Below are 26,220 nucleotides of genomic sequence, written 5' to 3'. Positions count from 1 at the left end.
AATATTGCTGAGCAAGTAAGTTAAAGCCAATACACTACCGGTCAAAAGATTTGAAACACTTGACTGAAATGTTTCTCATGATCTTAAAAATATTTTGATCTGAAGGCATATGCTTAAATGTTTTTAATTAGTTTTGTAGACAAAAATATAATTGTGCCACCATTATTTCATTATAAAACTAACATTTAATAAACAAAATTAAAAAAACGTTTTTGAAATTGATGACTTGGACCAAACAATAAAGAAAAGCAGCCAATAAGTGCCCAACATAGATGGGAACTCCTTCAATACTGTTTAAAAAGCATCCCAGGGTGATACCTCAAGAATTTGGTTGAGAAAATGTCAAGAGTACATGTCTGCAAATTCTAGGCAAAGGGTGACTACTTTGAAGATGCTAAAATATAACAGTTTTGATTTATTTTGGATTTTGTTTAGTCACAACATAATTCCCATAGTTCCATTTATGTTATTCCATAGTTTTGATGACTTTACTATTATTCTAAATGTGGAAAAAAAAATTATAATAAAGAATGAGTAAGTGTTTCAAAACTTTTGACCGGTAGTGTATATTCATAGCAACTTACCTGAATTATAACACATCCAGTTTAATGGCATAGACAATTGAATGTAACTCTATCACCCCCTTGAGAACTGAGGTTTGTTCCCGCCATGGTAACGCAAAAATGCACTATGCATATTAAGCATGTTCAGATTTGTGCATTTGCAATGCGGTGGACAGTTGCTTGCATCAGTGTTCACATACTTGCATACAGTATGTTTCAGCCTTAAAACATCAAAAGAATTGTCAAAGTACTATGACCTGCTATTCAGACTTATTCACTTGTTTAATAACAAAAGTAGTAAATATTTTAGTTGTATGCTTTTGTGTTTAGTCTGACAAGCAGGTGCCACAGGGGAAGATCAAAGGGGCTCATGGGATTCTAGACAAGGTATGTCTGTTTTCCAGATTTATCTAATTATGACCGGAAAACTGGAGGGGAAAAAGATGCACAATCTCTGCAGAATATGCCTAGTGCATCACAGAAATCTTTACAGCATGAATTAATATTATCTGCCACAACTTTGCACGTCTCACGGGATATTAATATGTGTGCAAGTGCAAGGCTCAAATGCTGCAGAAATCACACCACTATTAACACAGTGTTATTAGACAGTAACTTATTAGATGGGTCCAATTGGACTGGATCCAGTATTACTGTAAGTGGAGCTTTCTTTACTCAAGAAGGTTTTTAAGGTTTGTGCTGTTGGATCCAGGGAAAAGCATATTGCATTTGTCAATATAGGCTGTGTTTGTGAAACTTTGATACATCAGTTTCGCATTTATAGTGACAAGATTCTCTCTGTCACACCATTTATACTCACCAGGAGATTTTCAGGTTTGATGTCACGGTGAACAATGTTAAGGCTGTGCAGATATTTGATAGCGCTGGCCAGATTATACAGCATTCCGCTGGCGTCCCGCTCTGTGTACTTGTTGGAGGAAGTGATAGCATCAAAGAGGTCACCGCCCTGTTCACACAAACAAGAATAGAGTACATACAAGTTCATTAATTATTTAGGGACATTCTCTGTGCTGTCATTAAGAGAATCTCTCTCAGTGAGCCAATGTGCTAGGTTAAAGGTTAAAATACTATGAATATATGGCTTTATACTATTTATTAGACAGATACAGTAGAGAAAGACATACGATTATTCTGGAAATGGTCTTGGCACACACTGCAGGCCAAACTCGAACCTAAAAGTCACCTGCATGAGCACCACGACTCAATTCAAAATTTATGACTCACTAAAAAACTTTACTTAACCTTGGTCAATTTTATTTAACATTTCTAAACATGGAAGTAGTGGTCCACAAGAGTCTAAATATATTTATAATATTTAAGAAGTCATGTCAAAGAAAAGCATATACTGGAAATATCTAAGTTAAATTAAAGTTTGTGAAAAGACATGAGATGTTTCACCTTGACCAGCTCCATGACCAGGTAGAGCTCGTTATAAGTGTCCATTTCCTCAATCAGTAGAACAATGTTTGGATGCTTCACTTTCCGAAGAATGGATACCTCATTCTGGATCATGTGTTCCTATGAACCATTGACAAGCCATACAATGTGATACAGATGTTGCTGAATTATTTTTACAGGTCATGTCAGAAAACATTATAAGTAGTGGCATCAAGTAAAGAATAATTAGTTTCAAGAGAAAAATGTTACCTGTATCAGGGTTCGTACAGATGTTTCAAAGTTAAATTCAAGGACATTCAAGGACTTTTCAAGCACATTTTAATTTGTTTTCAAGGACTATGCTCGAGATTATTTTTTATTTTTATAAAACACCACTTATTACAAGTACAACAATGAGCATCTTTAACTACATATTCTCACAGTAACAATTCTTGGTTCATTCATGATGACATTGATGTGCTATTGTAGTGTACTCCCTTAAAACGCACTTCACTTTCCAACAAAAGTGAATAACTGGGTCCTTAAACAGTAGTCCATATGACTCATGTGCTGTGTTTCATGTTTTCTAAAGTCACACAACAGATTTATGTGAGGAACTGACCGAAATTGCAAATGGGCCATTCTCAAAAACATTTCCAACTTACAAAATATTTAAATTTTCCATTTAGTTCAGTTTTTGCCAATAAACGCTGAGGGTAAATATTTTGTAACGTGTTGACATTAATTTTTATTCATAAAGGACAACCTGGCTGTTGTTCTTTCTTTTATTATTTAATATTGTTTCACGAACGAAGCAAGTTAACACTAATGAGGGTTAAATGGGTTACAATACCACACTTTGAGGGTTAAAATGTTCAACCAAAACTTTTTGAGTGGAAATATTAGTTAAAATGTGAATTAATAACTTTTTAACATACTGAGAAAAATCACTATATGCACTTAAACCTTAAAAATTATTTTCCACAACTTTTTGTAGAAAAGAAACACCAATGCCATGAAATCAAGAGACAAACACTTTTTTTAAAATTATTTAAATCATTAACAATAATTTTGTTATGCTTTTTTGCACACTTGTTCGGCCTTGCACTAATGCTTTTATTAAAAATAAGTACAAAATAAATACACAAACAAATTTACATGTCACAGAAGTGGTGTACCAGATGATGGTGACAAGGATTTTTTTCAGGCCATTAACAATTTCAAATATATTTTCTAAAAAATGTGCAAAACAGAGTCAAGCCATTTCATATCATTAAAGGTTAGGTTATAAAATTATAAAAAACCTATTTCTTTTTTTTTCGCTATTTGAAAGCTTTTTCATGACTAAAAAAGTCAAGGGACATGACTTTGTCAACATATTTTGATATTGACGCAAATGTTGTCAGAAATAACCTATTTTGTGAGACACAAAGCTTTCTTTACACAACGGGGTGCTAGACGGCTCACAAAACTGAATCCTCCATTGATCTGCATTCAAATCATTCAAAACGTTTTACATCTCATACTTTTTTCACTCTGGAGAGTAATTTGTAATTAAAACTGATAGTTGCAAGAATTCATACTTATTAAATCCACCACAGCAGTATCTATAAAATATATTTTTTTAAATCCTCCAGTAACAATTGATTGTGATTGGCCCATTCTGAACAGCGCTGCCAAAAGTAACAGGTGCCACGTGACAGCCGTCTATGCGCTTCAGCAGTGGTCTTGTGGTCTGTCGCCATGTTTTTCCGAAAATAAATAAATACGTTTAATTTATTAAATGATTTAAGCAACGTATTTTAAGATTTTTTTATAATTCAAGAACTTTTTAAGCACCTCTTGGTAAAATTGGCTATTTTCAAGGGTTTTCCAGGACTTAAATTTGAAAAAGCCAAAGCACCTTGTACGTACCCTGCTGTATGCAATTTGTTCATTGAAAAGGATTCTTCAGAGAATCATAATCCACCTGGCATGGTTAATATAATCTCACCTTCCCCCTGCATTTGCTCTTGTTGATGATCTTCAGAGCATATTCTCGGCCTGTGGATCTCTCCACACACTCTCGGACCACCGCAAAGTTCCCGTCCCCAATCATCCTCCCCACCTTGTACCTCTCTGCAATGGAGGCAGGAACCTGAGGAAAATCCTCCATCAACTCAGCTAGAAGAACAGAGATCACATAAGATGTAACATTATGATGATGATAACAATAACTGTAGACCATAGGTAGACTAGTTAGGCCTTTGAGCAGTCAGTTGACTAAGGTCTGTTGATGACTGTAGATTAATGTATGGCCTTAGTTTTTAATATGTCTCAAATGGTCCAATCGATTACATTTGATGGTCCAATCGATCACAATTGCAGCAAATCCCAACAAAGTTACAACTGGTTTTGAGGTATCCAACTTCATCAAACACTTTTTAGTGATGTGTGATGCTGTTGTAGATGTTCTCAAGGTTCCTCACCTTCACTGCCCAGCCCATCACCTTCGTCCATGGAGCTGCACACCTTGGTGGAGGCCAGAGAAAGAGAGGATCCACTGTGCTGGGAGCTCTGTCAAAGAGTCAAGGTGAGTAAAGGCCAGTTAAAATACACTTTTTTACCTTTACATTCAGTTACATGTTAAGAACCAAAATTCTTATTCACAAACTTTAACTTATCTTAGATATTTCCAGTATATGCTTTTCTTTGACATGACTTCATAAATATTATAAATGTATTTCGATTCTTGTGGACCACTACCTTCCATGTTTAGAAATGTTAAATAAAACTGACCAAGGTTAAGTAAAGTTTTTTAGTGAGTCATAATTATCACTTAATAAAAACACTATACTTTTTACTGTTGTAAATGCATACTAAACCGAAGACCAGAATTATTACAGAAAAGAAGAACAAAGTAAGTTTCTATGGAAACAGCTTAGGTGTGCTAAGAATACATCAGTACTAGCAAAGCATGTGAGGTGAAATTCATTGATGTTTCCTGCACCATGACATATATCCTGCCTGCTGTTATACAACTCAAAGAAGTGTTTTTGTTTGTGTTAAACACATCATTTGTAAAGAATAATTAATGCTGTGAAAAAGGGAAGGGAAATATCGATTTTCATTTCATCAAATCACTGACATTTTAATTTAAAAATTGCCAAATGCTGTTCATTGAAGCAAAACACAAATAATAAAATAAATGCTGCCTGTTTGTCTTCAGGCAATGCATTTGCATTCCAGAGAACAACAATTATTTTCATTTTCTACAGTTAATTAAGCTACTACAAACAATCTTTTGGCATATGTGTAGAATAAAAAAAATATACATTGTTCAATAGCAGGAAATAAAAAAATAAATAAGTTTATGGTATTGGGAAATATGCTTAAAATTGTCGTATAAACAGACTGAGCAGTAAGTGATCTAGTATGAACTAGCCATTGTCATATACAGAACATGAACAGCATTTGAGTATATGCAGCTCAGTTCAGTGCTGACAGCATTTTAATATTGACATTAATCTCTTGATATTTTGCAATACAACTATTCTAAGGTATAGAACACAAGAAAAAAGAATCTAATTTAATCCCATCAATTAGTACCCAATGAGCAGTATTTGGACAAACACAGGGTAGTGTTGCTAAACCGTATGATTTAGGTCTATCATCATCAGAGACAATCTTGAGCTAGAACTAGAGCAGGCATACAGCCAGGTCAAGAGGCTCATCTGCTGTTGCTAGGAAACATTTTGGGTGAACATGGAATTATTCAGCATGGATGTGTGCAACGTTAATTCAGATTGATTCAGCACTGTATTTACCAATCGAAATTTGTGAAGCAGCTGCAATAAAATTAGGGTTAATCAAAAAGATCTGAAAATGCTTGATGGTTGCAACATAGTAAAAAATACAACAACTAAAAAGAAAGCATGTTCCACTTAGACTTACACAATATAAATATATTTAAGCCATTTAAGAGATCAAGGTCAATAGAGCAAATTAAATAATGTGAAAGGTCTTTGGATAAAAAGGTCTTACCCTTCGTCTCCTCAAACTGGCTGGACTGGTGGGAGATGGACTGGGAGATTTGCCTGATCGTGGAGTAGACAGCTGACTGCCTGCTGTTCCGTTAGCTGAAATGAAGAACATAATTTGATTCTCAGACAAGGTTGTATTAGATGGCTCTCCTCTAATGATCCTTTAAACTGAATGAATGTTTCAGTGATGATGTGACTGTTATGAAAATCATTATATATACAGGAGAAGAGCTGTAGCTATATCTACTTCAGGAGATATTTGAAGAATTGCTAAAATATGTCATTCTAGGCTTCTCAAAATTATTATGAAAAATAAGCAGTCAGAGCATTTTCTGTGTAATAAGAAGCAAAAGCACAAAGGAATAAGCATGTTTGTTTTTCTATCATAGCCAGCACTTTCCATTGACTTCTATTGTTTTATAATGAACTTATGATATTTTCTATCCCCCAAACCTTCCCCTAACCCTAACACTCACAGAATCTTATTTGCATTTTTTTTAGATTTTCAGTTGTCTCATAATTAAATCTAAAAATGCAATAAGGTTTCTAAATATTTCAGTCTATTTTTAAGATTTACACATTTTAATAGTTTAAAAATTCATCAAAACGAATTAAGCAATCATTAGTAAATACATTATAATAAATAAAGCATTAATGTGAAGTATCTAAGTTTTATTAAATACTTTATAGTATGCTTAATTCATAATATGTGCAATTATTCAATAATACTCAGTTCATTTTAATGGAAAGTGGTGATACATTTAAAATGCGTAAATATTAAAAATAGACTGAAGTATTGTTTTGAATTGAGCCGGTTACCTCATAGGGACCAATAGCTCTTATAGTTCCCATAATTAAGGTAAATTAAGGTTTTCCTATCATTGTTAGGACATTTGGACCCCGCAATGTAGGCAAAATTTGACCCACACACATACTTCACTACAAACAGATTCCTTAATATTACAAGCATACACATGATGTTTAGAAATGTGATGAAAATTGGCATTAGGTATCAAGTACTACAGCAATAAAAAATGTTCAAAGCTTCAAAATATATTCAGATACAATGTAAAAAAAACAAAAACAACAACAACAACAAAAACACATTAACTTACTCTACACCACCTTGAGCAATTAGAAATATCAATGAGAAATAAAATACGAAAAATAATTTATCGCCTCACATTTAAGACAATCAAATCATCTTTATGAATGTTTAGCCCAATCTTGCCCTACCTTCTATAGTGTGCAGCAGGTTGCCAGAGCAAACTGCAATTCCTCCTGCGCTCATAGTGACTGTCAGACAGCTAGAGCATGAATGAATGTGGGAGAGGAGAAGAAGATGTATGTAGTGTGTGTCTGCTGGCTGCTCATAGGCAAAATAAGCTTTCTGCGCAAACATTACATCAAAAACAGACACAGAGGGAGGAGTTTATCTCATAAACATGCCATATCGTAGTTGCAGCTCTGTTTGTGTGGGTGACTTCATAAAAGATCTCCAAAATGATCTCATGGCAAAAAAGAGTGGAGATGTCTCTTAGCCGAGCTGATGACAGGATTTTTGAAATTGATTTCTAAAGTATTTCAAGCACTTTCTGAATACAAATAAAGCTGTTTGAAACCCTAATTATGCTATGATTCAGAGGCTTCACGACTAATAAGATTTCTTCCAAAGATTCTTTTGGTTCGTTCAAGCTAGAACATGACAGGGATGGGAACAAATAAATCCATTTCAGGCTAAGATACCTACAGTATGTCATTCTGTGTTCTGTTTGTGTGTCACTGTATGCTTTCTCACCATCTGTGGTACATTATCATAGCCTGGCATAATTCGGCATGTGGAGAGAGTGAGAATGCATCATCGTGTTATTTTTGGGATGGAAAACAGATTTGAAGGACTCTCAGATCAGCTGTCAATTTTGTATGTGCTGAACGACAAACTTGGGTAAATGAGTTAATGCAGCCAGCGTGGGGAAAACACATTAGTCATTTCATCTCAGTGAGAGGATGATAGTGACATGGAACAACACTGAGGACTTCACATGCAAACTGGCTTAGTCTTCATATTAGAAGAATAGTTTGCCCAAAAATTAAACTGCTGTCATTACTTACTAACCCTAATGTAGTTCTAAACCTGTATGACTTTCACTCTTTCATGGAACACAAAAGGAAAAAAGTCCAAGGATGCTCTAAAAGAGAGTGAAAGTGAAGCGAAAGTGCCATAGAAGTGACACAAAATGACATGGTTGCTTCAGTAAGCGTGCTTTTCGTGTTGAAATTTCTTTTAAAACACTATCAGTTAGGTTTAGGCACTGGTTTAGGGTAAGTATGTATTGTTTTGTTCACCTCACATTTATCTTTTAGGACACTTTTTTTAGGTTCAGGTTAAAGTTTTAGGTTAGGGAGGTATGTTTTATTCATTAAAACATTAATATAAAAGTCACCTTACAAACCTCACCTGATTACAACATAATTTCACTTGCTTTTGGCACCCCCCGCTGGACATTTAACTAGGAAACTGCAGCTAAACGAGTAATGAAGCACATAATTTTGTTAAGCAAAAATGTGCACTATATTCCAAGTAGCAGGTATACAGGTTTGACAACATGGCATTTGAAGGACAGAGTGACATACTGTCAGGGTGAGTAAATAATCACAAAATGTTCATTATTTACAGAATTGTTGACTGCATTTCAGATGGTTCTCAGGATGTCTGTGGTGAGTGAAATATACGATACCTTGACATCCTAGCTTTAAAATCAACTTGAATTAAAAATTAACCCAACATACTTTCTTAATACACTTTTATCTGTGTATATTATTCCTATATATAAGTCTTGACCTACATTTTTTCATTTTTAAAACCTGTTTTACTCAGAAATGCATCATATTGCGGAAGTAAAACTGGTTGTGAACATTGTTTTATTGATGATGACACAAACTACAAACCTCTACAGACTTCTAACCATGTTCCATAGGTTTAAGATTTAATTGTATCATATAATGTCTATGTTTACATGGACACCAGAAAGTGGCTTATTGTGAGAAAGAGGCTTATTGCGAGAAAGTGGCATTCCCCTTTACATGCACTGTATAAGCGGTACACTCTTTACTCCCGTATACATGCGACTCGGTCAGTAAGCAGCTTTCTCCACAGCGACGTACTGTAATTTCCCTGCGATGCTTGTGTAAATAACAAACATGGCATACTAGGTAGACTTCACTATTTTATTCTCCATTGCTTCGCTTTATTCCCAGATATTCCAGAGTTGTCCATCACGACTTGCAGTGGAATTGTGATGCAATGGTGGGGTTTTCTTCTTACATAAAACTCTGGGATTCTCCCAATGTACGAGCGAATATAGGCAGACGTGAGGGACAGTCAATATTTTACATTGGTGTGTAAAAATGGGTATAGTTTGTAGTGTATTTGCTTTCCCCACAGTACTCCCAGAAATGTTAAATTATTTCCGCTGTGTCGACTTGTTGTTGGGTGCCATCCAATGACATTTGTTATCCAGTCTGTTCACATACATGCATCTACACTAATATTATTCTATTTGTTTCCCTGTCTTAACCTCGGGATACATATCCTGAGGTTACCAGAGCCTGCCAGATCCAGCTTTGGTCCTGCCGGATGTCCGATGCTGAGTGATGATGACTAACTGCAGCCTGAGCCAGCCAGATATCACTTCAGTCTACTTCGATGGACTTGACAGAGGATGAACTGATGCCAGCACCAACCATCAGACATGGGACACTTCACTGGACTCTGCCTGAAACTTGGACTCCAGATGGACACCACATTACAGTCGAACTGCAGTGCACCTTACTGACCTCTGTCTGCATCACCTTGGTCAATGGATGGACTACGCTCTTAAAATGGAATACATAGATAATAAATTAATTGCAGCCTTCATCAGCCAAATAACAAAGGGCAATGCATCTGTTTGCACTTCTGCAGTTATTCAGGATGCAAATTCGAAGACTTTAGTCATTAATCTTACAGATAATACAAAATCTTTTTGTTTAAACATTGGCACCTAACATGTAATTAGTTTACTAATTTTAAATCTTGTCTTGTACTACACATAAATAACTAATATTGGCATTATATTCATGCTGTTTAGCCAGAGGGGAACTGCCCCCCACAGTGAGCTTGATTTCCCCCAAGGTTATTTTTCTCCATTAACCAACATCTTATGGAGTTTTGTGTTTCTTGTCACAGTCACTTTAAGCTTGCTCACTGGGTGTCTAAATATAAATATAATTTACTTATTTTTTATTATTTATTTTAAGGCACAATTTACAAGCATGTTTTTTATTAAACTGCACTATTATGACTTGAAGACATTACTATATTACAGCTTTTTCTGTTAAAGCATAATTTTCTGTAAAGGTGCTTTGAAATGATGTGTGTTGTGAAAAGCTCTATACAAATAAAAGTTACTTGACTTGACTAAACTACTAAACTTAAATGAGCGATAGCTTGGATTTCAAGATGGCGCCGAATATTGGACTCAAGATGGCGCCGAGTATGGCTGCTGCATTGCGAGCTCCGACACAACATGGTAGTATTTTGTTTGTTTTGTTTACAATTCTTATGTTTTTTGTCTTGGATGTTGTCTGCCTTATTGTCTATGACAGACAAACACTTTTGGACATTGGTTCAGCAATTACACACTGTAAACCGGACTTCAAATTCCTCAATGCCGACCCGCTGTTTACAAACACGCAAGCGGAGCTCTTTGTCTGTGCTGCATGGCCGCGGAAACGCAGGAGGAAAAGGGGAAACAGAGCCGGCGTTCTCATCAGAGTAAGACTCCGCGCAAATCGACCCCCGCTACCCAGTATTCTACTGGTAAATGTTTAGTCTCTGGATAACAAGCTCTGTGAGCTGAAAGCGCGGATCTCTTTCCAACGAGAGACGAGGGACTGCTGCGTTATCTGCCTTACGGAAACTTGGATGTCTGCGGAGATTCCAGACTCAGCCATTGAACCCGCGGGGTTCTCCGTGCACCGAGTGGACAGAGCGAAAGAACTCTCAGGTAAAAGCAGAGGTGGTGGTGTATGTTTTATGATTAACAAATCCTGGTGTGATCAGAGGAATGTACATTCTATCAAGTCTTTCTGCTCTCCTGATCTGGAATTTCTCATGCTTCTGTGTCGACCATTCTGGCTACCGAGGGAATTCACAGTGGTCATTATCACTGCTGTGTCCATCCCCCCACAAGCTGACACAGACCGGGCACTCAAGGAACTGTATGGGATTATAAGCAAGCAGGAAACCCTGAGGCCGCATTCATCGTGACTGGGGACTTTAACAAAGCCAGTTTCAAATCAGTCGCACCAAAATACCACCAGCACATTAGTTTCAACACACGAGGGGACCGGGTTTTGGACCATTGCTACTCTCCCTTCCGGGATGGCTACAAATCCCTCCCCCGCCCACCATTTGGCAAATCGGACCACTCTTCCATTCTGCTTCTGCCCGCTTACAGGCAGAAACTGAAACAGGAAGCACCCACCCTCAGAACGATCCAGTGCTGGTCGAACCAGTCAGACTCTACGCTACAGGACTGTTTTGATTACACGGACTGGGAGATGTTCCGGTCCGCCTCTGATGACGACATCGAGCTTTACGCTGATAGTGTAATGTGTTTCATCAGAAAGTGCGTAGAGGACATTGTTCCGACCAGAACAACACGGATCTATCCGAACCAGAAGCCATGGATAAATAGCGATGTTCACGCGGCACTTAATGTGCGGACCTCCGCTTTTAATTCCAGGAACGCGGAAGAGCATAAACAAGCCAGTTATGCCCTCCGAAAACTATCAGAACAGCAAAACGCCAGTACAGGAAAAAGATTGAAGGACAGTTTAACACCACCAACTCTAGAAGCATGTGGCAGGTAATTAACATCATCACAGACTTTAAAGGGAATAAAAACTCTGCCGTGAACACCGCTGCCTCTCTCCCGGATGAGCTAAATTCTTTTTATGCTCGTTTTGAGGGAAATAACACTGCCCTCGTGGAGAGAGCTCTCGTGACCGAAGCTATAGAGGTTAGTTCACTCTCCGTCTCTGTAGCGGATGTAACCCGATCCTTCCGGCGGGTGAATATCCGCAAAGCCGCGGGCCCAGACGGCATTCCGGGCCACGTCATCAGAGCGTGCACGAACCAGCTGGCTGGTGTTTTTACGGACATTTTCAACCTTTCCCTCTCTTTGTCTGTAGTCCCCACATGCTTTAAAACATCCACCATTGTGCCTGTTCCAAAGCAATCAAAAATCACTTGCTTAAATGACTGGCGTCCTGTTGCTCTGACCCCCATCATCAGCAAATGCTTTGAGAGACTAATCAGAGATTACATCTGCTCTGTGCTGCCTCTCCCTCTAGACCCATTGCAGTTTGCTTACCGCAACAACCGCTCCACTGATGATGCCATTGCATCTACAATACACACTGCTCTCTCCCACCTGGAAAAAAAGAACACTTATGTGAGAATGTTGTTTGTAGACTACAGCTCAGCATTCAACACCATAGTGCCCTCCAAGCTAGATGAGAAACTCTGGGCTCTGGGCTTAAACAGCTCGCTGTGCAGCTGGAACCTGGACTTCCTGTCAAGCAGATGCCAGGTGGTTAGAATAGGCAGCAACATCTCCTCATCACTGACCCTCAACACTGTAGCCCCATAGGGCTGTGTTCTCAGCCCACTCTTGTATTCCTTGTACACACATGACTGTGTGGCAACACATAGCTCCAATGCCATCATTAAGTTTGCTGATGACACGACGGTGGTAGGTCTGATCACTGACAATGATGAAACAGCCTATAGAGAGGAGGTGCACACTCTGACACACTGGTGTCAGGAGCACAACCTCTCCCTCAACGTCAGTAAGATAAAGGAGCTTGTGGTGGACTTCAGAAGAAAAGACAGAGAACACAGTCCCATCACCATCAATGGAGCAGCAGTGGAGAGAGTCAGCAGCTTCAAGTTCCTGGGTGTCCAAATCACTGAGGAACTCACATGGTCCATCCACACTAAAGTCGTTGTGAAGAAGGCTTATCAGTGCCTCTTCTTCCTGAGACGGCTGAGGAAGTTTGGAATGAACCGCCACATCCTCACACGGTTCTACACCTGCACTGTAGAGAGCATCCTGACTGGCTGCATCTCCGCCTGGTACGGCAATAGCACAGCCTACAACCGCAAAGCACTGCAAAGGGTGGTGCGAACTGCCAGACACATCATCGGAGGTGAGCTTCCCTCCCTCCAGGATATATATACCAGGCAGTGTGTGAAAAAAGCTCGGAGGATCATCAGAGACTCCAGCCACCCGAGCCATGGGCTGTTCTCACTGCTACCGTCAGGCAGGCAGTAGTGCAGTGTCAGGACCCGCACCAGCCAACTCCATGATGGCTTCTTCCCCCAAGCAATCAGACTTTTGAACTCTTGATCTCCCACGATCAAAATACATCAGCACTGCACTTTATTACTCTTACTCTTATATCTCACACCGGACTGCCATAAATTATAATATTATTATATTATATTCTCTCTTAACAACTTACTATCAACCGACAGCCTGAATGTCAATACAGTACAATACAACCTACTGTACATTCTATATATACTATATATACTTTTTTTTACTGAATAATGTGTATCTATATTGTGTGTATTGTATACTGTACAGTGTATGTTATTATTTGTATATTGTGTTGTGTGTAATTATATGTATATTAGATTTTAAACTGTGTTGTGTTAATTTGATGTTATTGTAAATTGGTATATGTCTCATCACTGTCACGACTGCTATGTTGATCGTAACTGCACCCAAGAATTTCACACACCATTGCACTTGTGTATATGGCTGTGTGACAATAAAAGTGATTTGATAAAAGTGATTTGATTTTGATTTGATTTCGGGTGTTAAACTAATTTTGAAAGTGTGCTTGATCTAAACTAATACTAAAAGGCACAGATCTTGAATGAGGTCTCAACAGATCACCCAATGTATTGCTTCCAATGTTCTTGTTGTTAAATACACAGTTAAGGAGATAAAAAAGATTTAGGACTTAAATGTACAAGTTTGTTTAAAAAGAAGGTACAAAGTCTTAAATTGCATTCCAAGCAACATTAAATTGATTAATAATATATAGCTTGTAAGTTTAAAATAGAAGGTATGTAATAACTAATAGAAGTTGATGATTGAGCTCCTCAACTGCTATTGTCTGCACAAATATATAAAAAGAATTGCATATTTCATTGCCATACATTATGCAGGATGTTTGGCTGACCTTGGATTCATCATGGACAAGTGGAATAATCAGCTTACATTGAAATTCCTCCCACTAATATTTTCAATGTGGGAGCCACAGTGCAGTAATTTGAGTAACAATATATCATATTTAATTCACTTTGTTTACGCTATTTTTATGTTCACTCTTTTATTAAAAAACAAAACAAAAAACACAACAACTGTTAAACACTGCAAAAAACAACAACTAACCTCTTATAACTAAGCAAAGCATTTCCTAATTAATATGCCAAAGCTGTCTGCTTTTTAGTTTTTGTAAAATTGAAAAAACCTCAAAATACAACATACATGTCATAAAATACCACTAAACACTGCTTATGAAGCTTTAATTGTTAAACAAAGATTTTTCATTACACCTTAGACAATTCAGCAGTACCTATTTCAGATCGATATAAACAATTCTGTCTGTTCCAGACTGCATGGCAGATCTTTGTCCTGTGAGACTTTCAGCCACAAAGTGGAAGCTTTGTATTAGGTACCACTTTCTATATCGCTCTACCTCTCTCTGGTAGCCAAATATCTGTTCTCCCAAAACTACATAAGCAATATCCCTCAAAAACAATTTGCCCAATCATCCATTTGATGGTCACCCTCATAATTTCCATGCACAGTGTTGACCATTTCAGAGAATGAGGTTGTATACTCAGTACCAGCTCACTACAAAATGGCACAAACAGCGCACCGGTTCTGTGGATGCTGTCATTTTGAGCCGAATGGAAGCTCCTGGCCTGAAAACAAAATTTGAAGAGCATGTTCAAAATGAAGCACAATAATTTATTTGTTTTTGTTGTTGTTTTCGACATGTCCCTATACAGCTTCATAAGAGATGGAAGCCTGGCTGAATAAATGCCTGGTGTTTGCCAGGAACATCAACATTAGGAAGTGATGATTCATGATCCATTTCTAGGGATTAAATATAGATATAATGGAGCCTAGATAAAATAGATGTTCAGGACAAGTTTCCGGGCACTTCTTTGTTAGGTTAGGAATAGATACAAGCAATCAAGCTTGACAAGACAATATTTAAACAGAAACTATGCATCTGAGGACAAATTAGTAAACAGAGCATTAAAAAAAGGGTGCCTGGGAACATGTTTAAAATGTCCTAACATTGCATGCGTAACACGTGAGACTGCAGAAGTGTGCCAATGAGACAGAAACACAAAGAGGTGGCTAGGAAACAAAGCGGTAGAGTGAAAGCATGGCAGCTGGGACAAAAATGTCCCTAATATCCTACAGAATATAAGTACAAACTTATGAGCCACTGATGCATTGCCTAAGTTAGTTTAGCAAATTCAGAGATATGGTTTGCAATTATCAAACCAGTATGAAAAAGCACCAGCATGGAATACTAAATCAGACTTTCAAAACAAAAAACTATAATGCCATGGTGGTAACTTGTACACTGAAACATTGCACTGATCAAACTAATTAATGCAAGAATTAATTACAGAGGAAGAGAGAGACTGTCAGAACATGAACGTTTTCGGCTGGATTTGTTGCCTAATTTCTTATTTAACTCTTCAAGCACATTTTCTGAGCATCAGTCATCGGAATGATTTGGAGATAATTAAAGCCACAAATCTGATATCACTACAGGCACACACTCTGCTCACCCATGTTTGAATTTTGTGATTACAATGAATTCATTTACAAGTACCCAGTTAATATTTTATGAGTCACTTTTGCACATGAGTCACTTTTGCACACAACTCATCTTCTTATGATACTTGTCAGAACAAATTTCAGTTTCAATCAAGAAACAACCATCCTCAAATTCTGCAAACATCAAAATGGTATCAAGTTCTTCAGCTATTTTATTTCAGATGAGTTTGTCTCATGATAAGCATAATGGGACAATGTGACATCAGTTTGGTCTAAAGGGTCCTACCTGAGCTGCTGGAACCAGGAGACTTGCTCCTTCTTGAAGGTCCACCAATGCGAGGAGAGCAGCGGCCTTGCATGGAAGAGATGCGGCCGTATGACTGAGATTTCACTACCCTGCAATCTGAGAGAAAGAGAAAGACAAATCTGTTAACCTGGGTCTATCTATTGGGACAAAACAATGACTGATGAAGAAAACACACAACATGCTCATTGCTGAATTCAATGATCAATTTAGCTTTAACATTTTAAATACAAAAATAAATAAAAAAATATTACAAAAAAATTAAATTAGATAATAATCAAGTAATGTTAAAACAATAGTCTTGAATGTTAGTAAATGTACCTGATGCTACCTGAATTGGTTATTTTGTTAGCAATAAGTAGGATTTAATATATATATACAGGTGCATCTCAATGAATTAGAATGTCGTGGAAAAGTTCATTTATTTCAGTAATTCAACTCAAATTGTGAAACTCGTGTATTAAATAAATTCAATGCACACAGACTGAAGCAGTTTAAGTCTTTGGTTCTTTTAATTGTGATGATTTTGGCTCACATTTAACAAAAACCCACCAATTCACTATCTCAAAAAATTATAAGTTGTGAAAGAAGATAAGAGTCTCTAGTTTGAGAAATAGATGCCTCGCATGTCCTCAGCTGACAGCTTCATTGAATTCTACCTGCTCAACACCAGTTTTGATGTACAACAGTAAAGAAAAGACTCAGGGGTGCAAGCCTTACGGGAAGAATTGCAAAGAAAAAGCCACTTTTGAAACAGAAAAAAAAGAAAAGGTTAGAGTGGGAAAAGAAACACAGACATTGGGAAACAGATAATTGGAAAAGAGTGTCATGGATCTTAACCACATTGAGCTTTTGTGGGATCCGCTAGACTGTATGGTGTGTGTGAAGTGCCCGACAAGACAGCCACATCTATGGCAAGTACTACAGGAAGCGTGGGGTGAAATGTCACCTGAGTATCTGGACAAACTGACAGCTAGAATGCAAGGATCTGCAAAGTTGTCATTGCTGCACGTGGAGGATTTTTTGATGAGAACTCTTTGAAGTAGTTTAAGAAATTCTGAACATTTGTTTTTCAAATTGTAATAGTAATTTTACACGTTATTAATGTCCTGACTATAAATTGTGATCAGTTGAATGCCACTTTGGTGAATAAAAGTACCAATTTCTTTCCATAAGAGCAAAATCTGTACATTATTCCAAACTTTTGGCCGCCAGTGTGTACATATATACAGTGTGTTTGCATACCCTTGGAGAATTGGTAATATATGTACCATTTTTGAAGAAAACATGAGTGAGCAGGCAAAACACATTTCTTTTAATTCTTATGGGATTCATATTCAACTGTAGGTTATAACAGAATGGCACAATCATAAAACAAAACATGGCAACAAAGAAAAAAATGAAATGACCCCTGTTCAAAAGTCTGCATACCCTTAGTTCTTAATACTGTGTATTGCCCCCTTTAGCATCAATGACAGCATGCAGTCTTTTGTAGTAGTTGTCTATGAGGCCCCAAATTCGTGCAGGTGGTATAGCTGCCCGTTCGTCTTGGCAAAATGCCTCCAGGTCATGCAAAGTCTTTGGTCGTCTTGCATGAACCACACGTTTGAGATCTCCCCAAAGTGGCTCGATGATATTAAGGTCAGGAGATTGTGATGGCCACTCCAGAACCTTCACCTTTTTCTGCTGTAACCACTGGAGGGTCAACTTGGCCTTGTGCTTAGGGTCATTGTCGTGCTGGAAAGTTCAAGAGCGTACCATGCGCAGCTTTCGTGCAGAAGAATGCAAATTGTCTGCCAGTATTTTCTGATAACATGCTGCATTCATCTTGCCATCAATTTTCACAAGATTCCCCATGCCTTTAGAGCTCACACAACCCCAAAACATCAGTGAGCCGCCACCACCATGCTTCACAGTGGGGATGGTATTCTTTTCACTAAAGGCCTTGTTGACCCCTCTCCAAACATAGTGCTTATGGTTGTGACCATAAAGCTCTATTGTGGTCTCGTCACTCCAAATTACAGTGTGCCAGAAGCTGTGAGGCCTGTCAAGGTGTTGTCGGGCATATTGTAACCAGGCTTTTTTGTGGCATTGGCGCAGTAAAGGCTTCTTTCTGGCAACTCGACCATGCAGCTCATTTTTGTTCAAGTATCGTCGTATTGTGCTCCTTGAAACAACCACACCGTCTTTTTCCAGAGCAGCCTGTATTTCTCCTGAGGTTTCCTGTGGGTTTTTCTTTGTATCCCGAACAATTCTTCTGGCAGTTGTGGCTGAAATCTTTCTTGGTCTACCTGACCTTGGCTTGGTATCAAGAGATCCCCGAATTTTCCAATTCTTAATAAGTGATTGAACAGTACTGACTGGCATTTTCAAGGCTTTGGATATCTTTTTATATCCTTTTCCATCTTCATAAAGTTCCATTACCTTGTTATGCAGGTCTTTTGACATTTCTTTTCTGCTCCCCATGGCTCAGTATCTAGCCTGCTCAGTGCATCCATGTGAGAGCTAACAAACTCATTGACTATTTATACACAGTCACTAATTGCAATTTAAAAAGCCACAGGTGTGGGAAATTAACCTTTAATTGACATTTAAACCTGTGTGTGTCACCTTGTGTGTCTGTAACAAGGCCAAACATTCAAGGGTATGTAAACTTTTGATCAGGGCCATTTGGGTGATTTCTGTTATCATTATGATTTAAAAAGGAGCCAAACAACTATGTTAAAATAAATGGCTTCATATGATCACTATCTTTAAATAAAAGACAGTTTTTTTGCATGATCAGTCATATTTTCAAAATCAATGCCAAAATTTCACAATTTCTGCCAGGGTATGCAAACATTTGAGCACAACTGTATAATGATACGAGGCAGAGTAGAGGATACTCAAATAACTTTCTTTATCGTCTATGCCCCACCAGGAAGTAAATGCTCCTTTTTTAGGACCATAACAGACAAGACAGCCTCTGAATCACAAGGAATCTTCATTTGCACAGGCGACTTTAATGTTCAACAAAACCCTAAATTGGATTCCTCAGATCCAACTTGCCAAACAGCGAGTCCAGTGAGTAAACAAATTAACACAATGATGAGAAATGGGATTAATTGATATATGGAGAGATTTTTGAAGAGATTACACAGATTATTCTATTCCACATTCATCATACTCAAGATATTGATTATTTTTTAGCATTTGGGAGAGACAACATTGAATCGAAAACTGTGATATAGGATTAATTGACATATCTGATCATGCTCTGATATCTCTCATTGTGTTTGGAGAGTAAACCAAAAAAACACACTCTGGAAACTAAACTGTAGTATATTGAATAGTAGAGAGATCAAACAACAAATTAAAACAGAAATTGAACATTACATAGTAAATAGCGACAATGGCTAGGTGACACCTTCCATATTGTGGGATGCTAGTAAAATGGTTCTTAGAGGGAAAATTATAGGTATTACCTCCAACTTGAAGAAATGTAGACAAGAAAAATTCAACACACTTTAAAGCAAATAAGAAAAATCCAAATAAAAATATAATTAAGCAAATTAAGAAAATCAAACAGAAATAGACACCCTCACAGGAAATACGTGTACTTTTTATGGTAAATTATTGTTAAAATTACGGCATAAAACAATACTTGGGCGTTCCCAGAATTCGCTGCATGTCCCAGTTCATTTCATTATATTTTATGGGAATAGTTATGTTTCTTCTTATTTTTAATATCAGTTACGTACATTGGGGTGTTGTGTGTTATATTTGATGTTGATTAGTTAATGTTTACTGCATTATTTAAATTTCACATGTGTTACCCTGATGGTGTTTAGTGTTTGTGTGAGTGACACTGAGTCTCTACATGTTTATTGGTCATTGCTCTTGGAAGGGCCACAATTGATGAAATTCATGTCATCATGTGCTCTTTTGTAATTACTACGTGATTAACAATACATTATAAAGTGAAAAGCAGATTTTTACAGGTTCAGAAGGTTAATATATCAAGTTTTTTATTTAATAATATAAACGACGGTAATACACTGGAAAATATACAGGCATCAAAATCACATCCCGTAAAGCCTGAAATGTGGTTACCGTATTTTTTACAATAAATTTCTGGCAACCACAGCTGTCAGATTTTTGCCGTAAATTTAACAGAATTTTTTTTACAGTGTACATTGCTTAAACTAACTGGATACAGTCATTTGAATAATGTGTTACTCATATCTTTATGAAAATGAGTGTATTATTGAGTGTAAATGTTAGCAATGAAGACTTAAAATAAGTTGGAAAAGCTGTAACTGTGGCAGATGTTGTCAATTGTATCTTTTCCACAATAAAAAAGATACAAATTACAAATCTATAAAAACTTAAATTGCAAAAAAAACAGGTAAACCTGTCCATGTCTCTTTAATTCTCTTAGTTTCAACTGAAGTATTGCAAAAAAAAAAAAAAAAAAAAAATGAAGCATTGCCCACTAATAGACACGCTCATGCCGCACACATGGATACTTACATACAGTATCACAATATACGCAATATAGCAAAATCTCTATCGATTGACACATTACATATATTGTTGTGACTCGCAACGATAAATATCGTCATATCGCCCAGCCCTATTCTACAGTTAATAAGGTAATACGGTTTAAAGGAGACAAACCTTAGCTAAAGCTAAAATCCAACTTTCTAATAACTGAAAAATATGACAGGATGTTAATTTGTCAAAACTGTTTATTATCAACAATTATAAACCTACTTCATAATCACTAAAATAAAATGCTAATTATTATGTGAGTTATTGCTAACTAGTCTAGTACAATATTTACCAAGGTATGGTACAGACAAAAAACATTCTTAAGGGCCATGCCTGTCAAACGTGTTTTTTGCTTACAATACCTCTGCTTTTAAAATATTTTTTTCTATGTAAACATGCGCTAGATGGCCGTCTCTGACCGCTGTGTCACATCTTCCTGTTTTTAAGCATCTTGTGCAGGAGCGCAACATTTTTAAAAGCTGTGTCAAGTTAAAGAGCTTCAGCATTTAAAGGCGAGTCTTGAGACACCTGCGCTCTGTTCTATTCATTGTCCACAACTACTGCCCACAACTCAAACATATTTATCTACAGTATATTGACAACCACAGAGGTCCAGTCATGGAACTGAGGTTTGGCCTTCTGTATAAGTTGGTTGTCTACAGAAAACAAAAGTAATTTCAAATAAGATGTACTGTACATAAAACTCATTATTTTACCACTGTCATCCAACAGGAAGTCATCCTGGTATCGGAACTTCTCTGGGCCACAGGCAATGAATATATCATCCTCACCAAAGAAGTCCTGAAGGCACGTCACCTGCAAACACAGTAGAAGTAAACTTAATATCCACACAAACAACATTGCATTTAAAAGTTACATTTTTCTTTCTTTTTAAGGTCAAAAAGAGAGGTTTAGAATGCTCTGTCAAAGCTGTAATGATTGTACCGCTCTATAAAATAGCCAACCAAAATCTGATGTAAACAAAATATTATATTTATCTAAAGTCAAGATTTCAAAGTACAGATGTGAGGGTCAATTTAATCAGCATCTCAAACTGTGTTTGACACCCTCATTCTAAAGGTCACTACTCAAGAATTACAATGATCTGTGAGTCATCCAACTGCATGAAAGAGAGCAGTGGGCCAAGGCAGTTATGCATCTCACTTTTATTTATAATTTACACATAGTAATGAGAATGTGTTACTATAGCAACAGTGACATCATCACTTAGATCATAGTAAGATGATTCAATCAAGTGGCAAAAAGTGACCTAATGCTCTCATACTGAGTGAATGATCCTATATTCAGTGATAATATAGCAATACAAAAGGCATCACTGATGATAACAGCGTAAATCGGGTTATGAGCCTGTGTGACACAGCAGAGGGTCAGGTCAACCTTAGAGAATTACAGGAGTACAACAGCAATCTCCTGGAAGAGATGGAGTCTACAATCCCAGCTAATATGTAGGGACAACTACAGTATACTGCCCTACAAAGCCAAAACACTGTAACTACACCAACACTGAAACTGATAATATATATATATATATATATATATATATATATATATATATATATAGTATATGCTTTAAAGCTTTTGTATTGTCCAGCCAAGTGTGGATTATCTGTTTTCTCTGAAACTGAGCACAGCTGATCCAAACATGTTTGTCACAGGACAGAACTCAATCAAAGAGACCTGATTTCAGTCATAACCTAACTTTGACCATTGTGTATAATTGCTGGTATGGCCTGGCCCACATCAGACACTGCTGATTACATTTCTTTGAAGTTTGGCTTGTTAGCCAAAATAAATAATTTAGTATTAAATTATTAAATTAGAATAGTTAAAATATTTTTCATTTCCTGTCGTTTTCAAGCAATAAACATAACATTTAATATTTTATTAATTTAATTCTGAATGAACTCAGGCTGTGGAAAGATTGACCCAAATTTCAAGAGCGGCTACATTTTATAATTATAATAATAATGTCTAAACAAATGTATTGAACAAATGTACTGAATCTTGTTTGTTGTAGTTTTACTATAGGTGTCAATGATTTGATGATTTTTTGTCCAGATCTATTAAATTGTTCAAAAATATTAGCGCTGTCGATTTAATGCAATAATTTGGTGCGATTAATTATACACAAAAAAATGCGTTAAAAAACCCCCGCAATTACCTAATCATGTTCCCGGACCATAATAAGGAATATTCCTTATAGACCTTATTCACGCTAATGCCATCTTTGATTTTAACGGGAATGACAACAAGGCAGTGAGGGATAGATGTACAGTCTCTTCAATGGGCTGTACTACAGTTTAAAGTGTTTTTGGATCCTTCCACGGACAAAACATTGAAAAAATATCTGTCCAAGAACATTTAGCCTATTCAAAGAACTCCAGACAACATGAGTTGTGGAAAATCATTTGTGATCTAGGAGCATTTTACAGCTTTATACCATTCTTGCCATTGAAGAGATGGTAAGTCTATCCCTCACAGCCTCGTTGTCATTCCCATTAAAAATCAAAGATGGCGCTAGCGTGAATTAGGTCTATATCTGAGCAATTCAAGCTTGGAGTACCACTTGTTTTCTCCAGGGGGCAGTAAGCAAAACTCGCTGTATAGGCAACACACAGCTTATACAGACAGAAAACAAACCACACTTACCGATGGCAGACAACACAAGATAAGAACACATTCTTGCGTTCAAACACAGCTCGATGGAGTGCAAATCTGAACACAGGGATCTCAAGACATTTTTAATGCTTTACCTGTGTGTCAAAATAATGTAATACATTTAAATTATCTGTATTATTTTTTTTTTTTATAATATATGTATTTTATTTATAATTTAAATGTAACTATATTGATTTAATCATTATATATTGAATTATTGTTATTTGAGGGGCTTTCTAAGCAAATATTTATGTGTGCGATTAATTTGATTAATTAATCAGAATACCATGTAATTGTTTAAATATTTGAATCAATTGACAGCCCCAAAAAATACATTAATAATGCAATTCACATAAAACAATTACTAGAATACATCTCTTCTATGATGAGCATGTTTTCAGTTACTGATTTTAAAGTCATTTTGATATTTTTTCTGGGGCTTAACCTCCTCAACTGCTGCCTGCAATTTTACAAACTCAAATTTAAAAGCTCACCATTTATTTGCCAAGAATTCTGGTTCTGTTCACTCCATTTCTCTACAAAAGTCTTATTTTATTCCCCTAGATGGCAGCAAGTACTAGAAAAATGTGTTTTTTTCTTCTATCACCTTCCATCACAAAATGCCGATAAGAAATGTAGGTAGCGCTCTGATGCATTTTAGCCCTCACAGATGTGCTCGTCCATTGACATTTAGTCTAATTATCAGTTCATGCACAACCCCCATTGTTACATCGAATATTTCGGCCTCTGAGTGGACTAGAAGCTCAATCTAGATGATTAGAAAGCTGAGATCCTCCCCTTTAATGATGTATAACATTTTATCATCAATAGTCAATAACATATACAGTATTTCCAATGATTTGTTTAGCCTGCTTTTCCTGCTGGACTGCATATTTTGTTCTGGACATCTAAGATATAACATTGGATTATTCACACAAGCAAGTTCACAGACAAGTAAAAAATTGCAAATTTTTTAGAAAACTGCCTACGGTAAAAGCAGATATAAAGTTTTTAGCTATTTGGGGCTTACAGCAGCAGTGATCGGTGCATAAAAGAGATGTTTGTGTTTGATGTCTTACAGAAATCATATTTCACTCTAAAGTCGCAATCCTGAGAATGAGATTCATTTGATATAAAATTCGTCTGTTTAAGTGCTATTTGAAAGACTTTTATATTCATATTAATATTTCTATCACATGACCTCTAGGTGGCGCTGATTTGTGACGTGAATGTTTTCAGGCCATATTTTGTTATTGTATGTAACATTAATGCAGAAGTGATGGTTATCTATATGAAAAGTTCAGATTCTAAGCTTTTAAAATTATACCCCATATGTATTCGGAGACTTAAACATATTAAGCGTGATTTTATTTTTTTATTTTTTTTTTTGCAATATAGCGCCCCCTTTTAAGGAAAAAAGTCTCATTAAAAGCTGAAATTCTTGAAAAAATAAATGTTGGCGTGGGTAGTGCAGAATAATATTTTATTTTTATTTCTAAAAAACAATTTTATTTTAAAATATGTTTCAAAAACATTTGATTAAATTATAAAACAAAGGGCTCCTTTAGACCCTCAAGAATGTGTGATATGGAGGTCATATCAATACCTTGAAAAATATGTTTTAAAACTATTTGAAAATAATAATGGCATTTTAAAGCCTCTCTCTCTCTCTCTCTCTCTCTCTCTCTCTCTCTCTCTCTCTCTCTCTCTCTCTTATAGTAAAAAAAATAAATAAATCTAATTGGACACAAAGACAACATTCTACAAACAGGTTTCATGTGTTTTTAACTAGATTTTGAAAAGATTTATAAAAACAATTCCACCTCAGACAACCTTATTTGACCCACAGGCAAGAAACATGGAATCAAAAAATTAACGTGTAGGCTTGATGAACACTCACAAAATGTATCATGATCTATAGTATGCCACAAAGTGTACAGCAGTGTTAGTTAATTAGTTATTTAAACATATAAAGAATCATTTATCCACAAAAACCTAGGTGTCTAATGAGACTAAAAGCTTCCATTACTGATGGACCACCAGCTGAAAACCAAACAGAAAGGTGCCATTGATCATTTCTCCTGATCACCACAAGGTGTCAGTAGAATTTTATTTTGCAGCTGCTACCAGGACTAAACCATCTCGCCTTAGACATAGGATAAGTTCTCCTATTTAAACTTATCACTGTGTATTTTACATTTAATTCTTATTAACATTTATCAGTGTCTTTAATCAGGTGTGTATTATTGGTACCTGCACCTTGGTACCTGTTACTTTTCAAGCTGGAACCAATCATAGTCATTTCAAGTGACATAAGAAACAACCTAAGATTTGAACACAGCTCAATGGATGATTCAAGCTCCCTCTTGGTCTTGGAGAAAAGCACTTTTATGCATTATAGTACAGTTATGTACTAGTAACATTTACTACTCAATAATCACACAACTCTCTCAACTTCACTTTCCTGCCCATGAACTCTCACACAAGGTCAACGTCATTCTCCTAATATGCCATCATATTACAGTCACACAGATTTACAGATATCGCAGATAAGATAAAACATAAGATAGTCTGGAAAATTGTCTCCATATTTTGCTCTGATTGCAAAGTCTAAATCTTCTGGGTTTAAGTCAATGTGTTGTCTGGGACCGCTTGTAGCAGCAGGAGCTGTGGAACTTAAAAAAAAAAAAAGATACACAAATCTGATGAATTATGATTTTAATCCATAGTACCATCTGAAGTTCTATCTGTAAAGCAAATTGAGTACAAGTGAAAAGATGCCAAGATATGGTGTA

At 36.6% G+C, this 26,220-nt stretch overlaps 1 protein-coding gene across 3 annotated transcripts in view; it reads right to left on the bottom strand.

Annotated features, from left to right (window-relative positions):
• LOC127422038 (serine/threonine-protein kinase DCLK1-like) overlaps window positions 1–26,220 on the bottom strand; it is a 63,778-nt gene that overhangs the window by 12,093 nt on the left and 25,465 nt on the right. For 2 of the 3 annotated variants that reach the window (XM_051665368.1, XM_051665369.1), the window contains exons 4-10: window positions 21,463–21,562; window positions 16,196–16,312; window positions 5,985–6,079; window positions 4,430–4,517; window positions 3,955–4,124; window positions 1,983–2,102; window positions 1,384–1,530 (exon numbers count right to left, since the gene is read on the bottom strand). In XM_051665368.1, the coding sequence (XP_051521328.1) occupies window positions 1,384–1,530; window positions 1,983–2,102; window positions 3,955–4,124; window positions 4,430–4,517; window positions 5,985–6,079; window positions 16,196–16,312; window positions 21,463–21,562 (837 nt within the window). Of the gene's footprint in view, window positions 1–1,383; window positions 1,531–1,982; window positions 2,103–3,954; window positions 4,125–4,429; window positions 4,518–5,984; window positions 6,080–7,219; window positions 7,340–16,195; window positions 16,313–21,462; window positions 21,563–26,220 lie in introns of those variants that run through there. The other variant, XM_051665370.1, reaches the window with a different exon arrangement.

This window comes from Myxocyprinus asiaticus, chromosome 31 (assembly GCF_019703515.2).
Source record: "Myxocyprinus asiaticus isolate MX2 ecotype Aquarium Trade chromosome 31, UBuf_Myxa_2, whole genome shotgun sequence".
NCBI classification, from domain to species: Eukaryota; Metazoa; Chordata; class Actinopteri; order Cypriniformes; family Catostomidae; genus Myxocyprinus; species Myxocyprinus asiaticus.
Note: the sequence above shows the minus strand (reverse complement) of the source record. Positions and strands in the feature narration are given on the sequence as shown.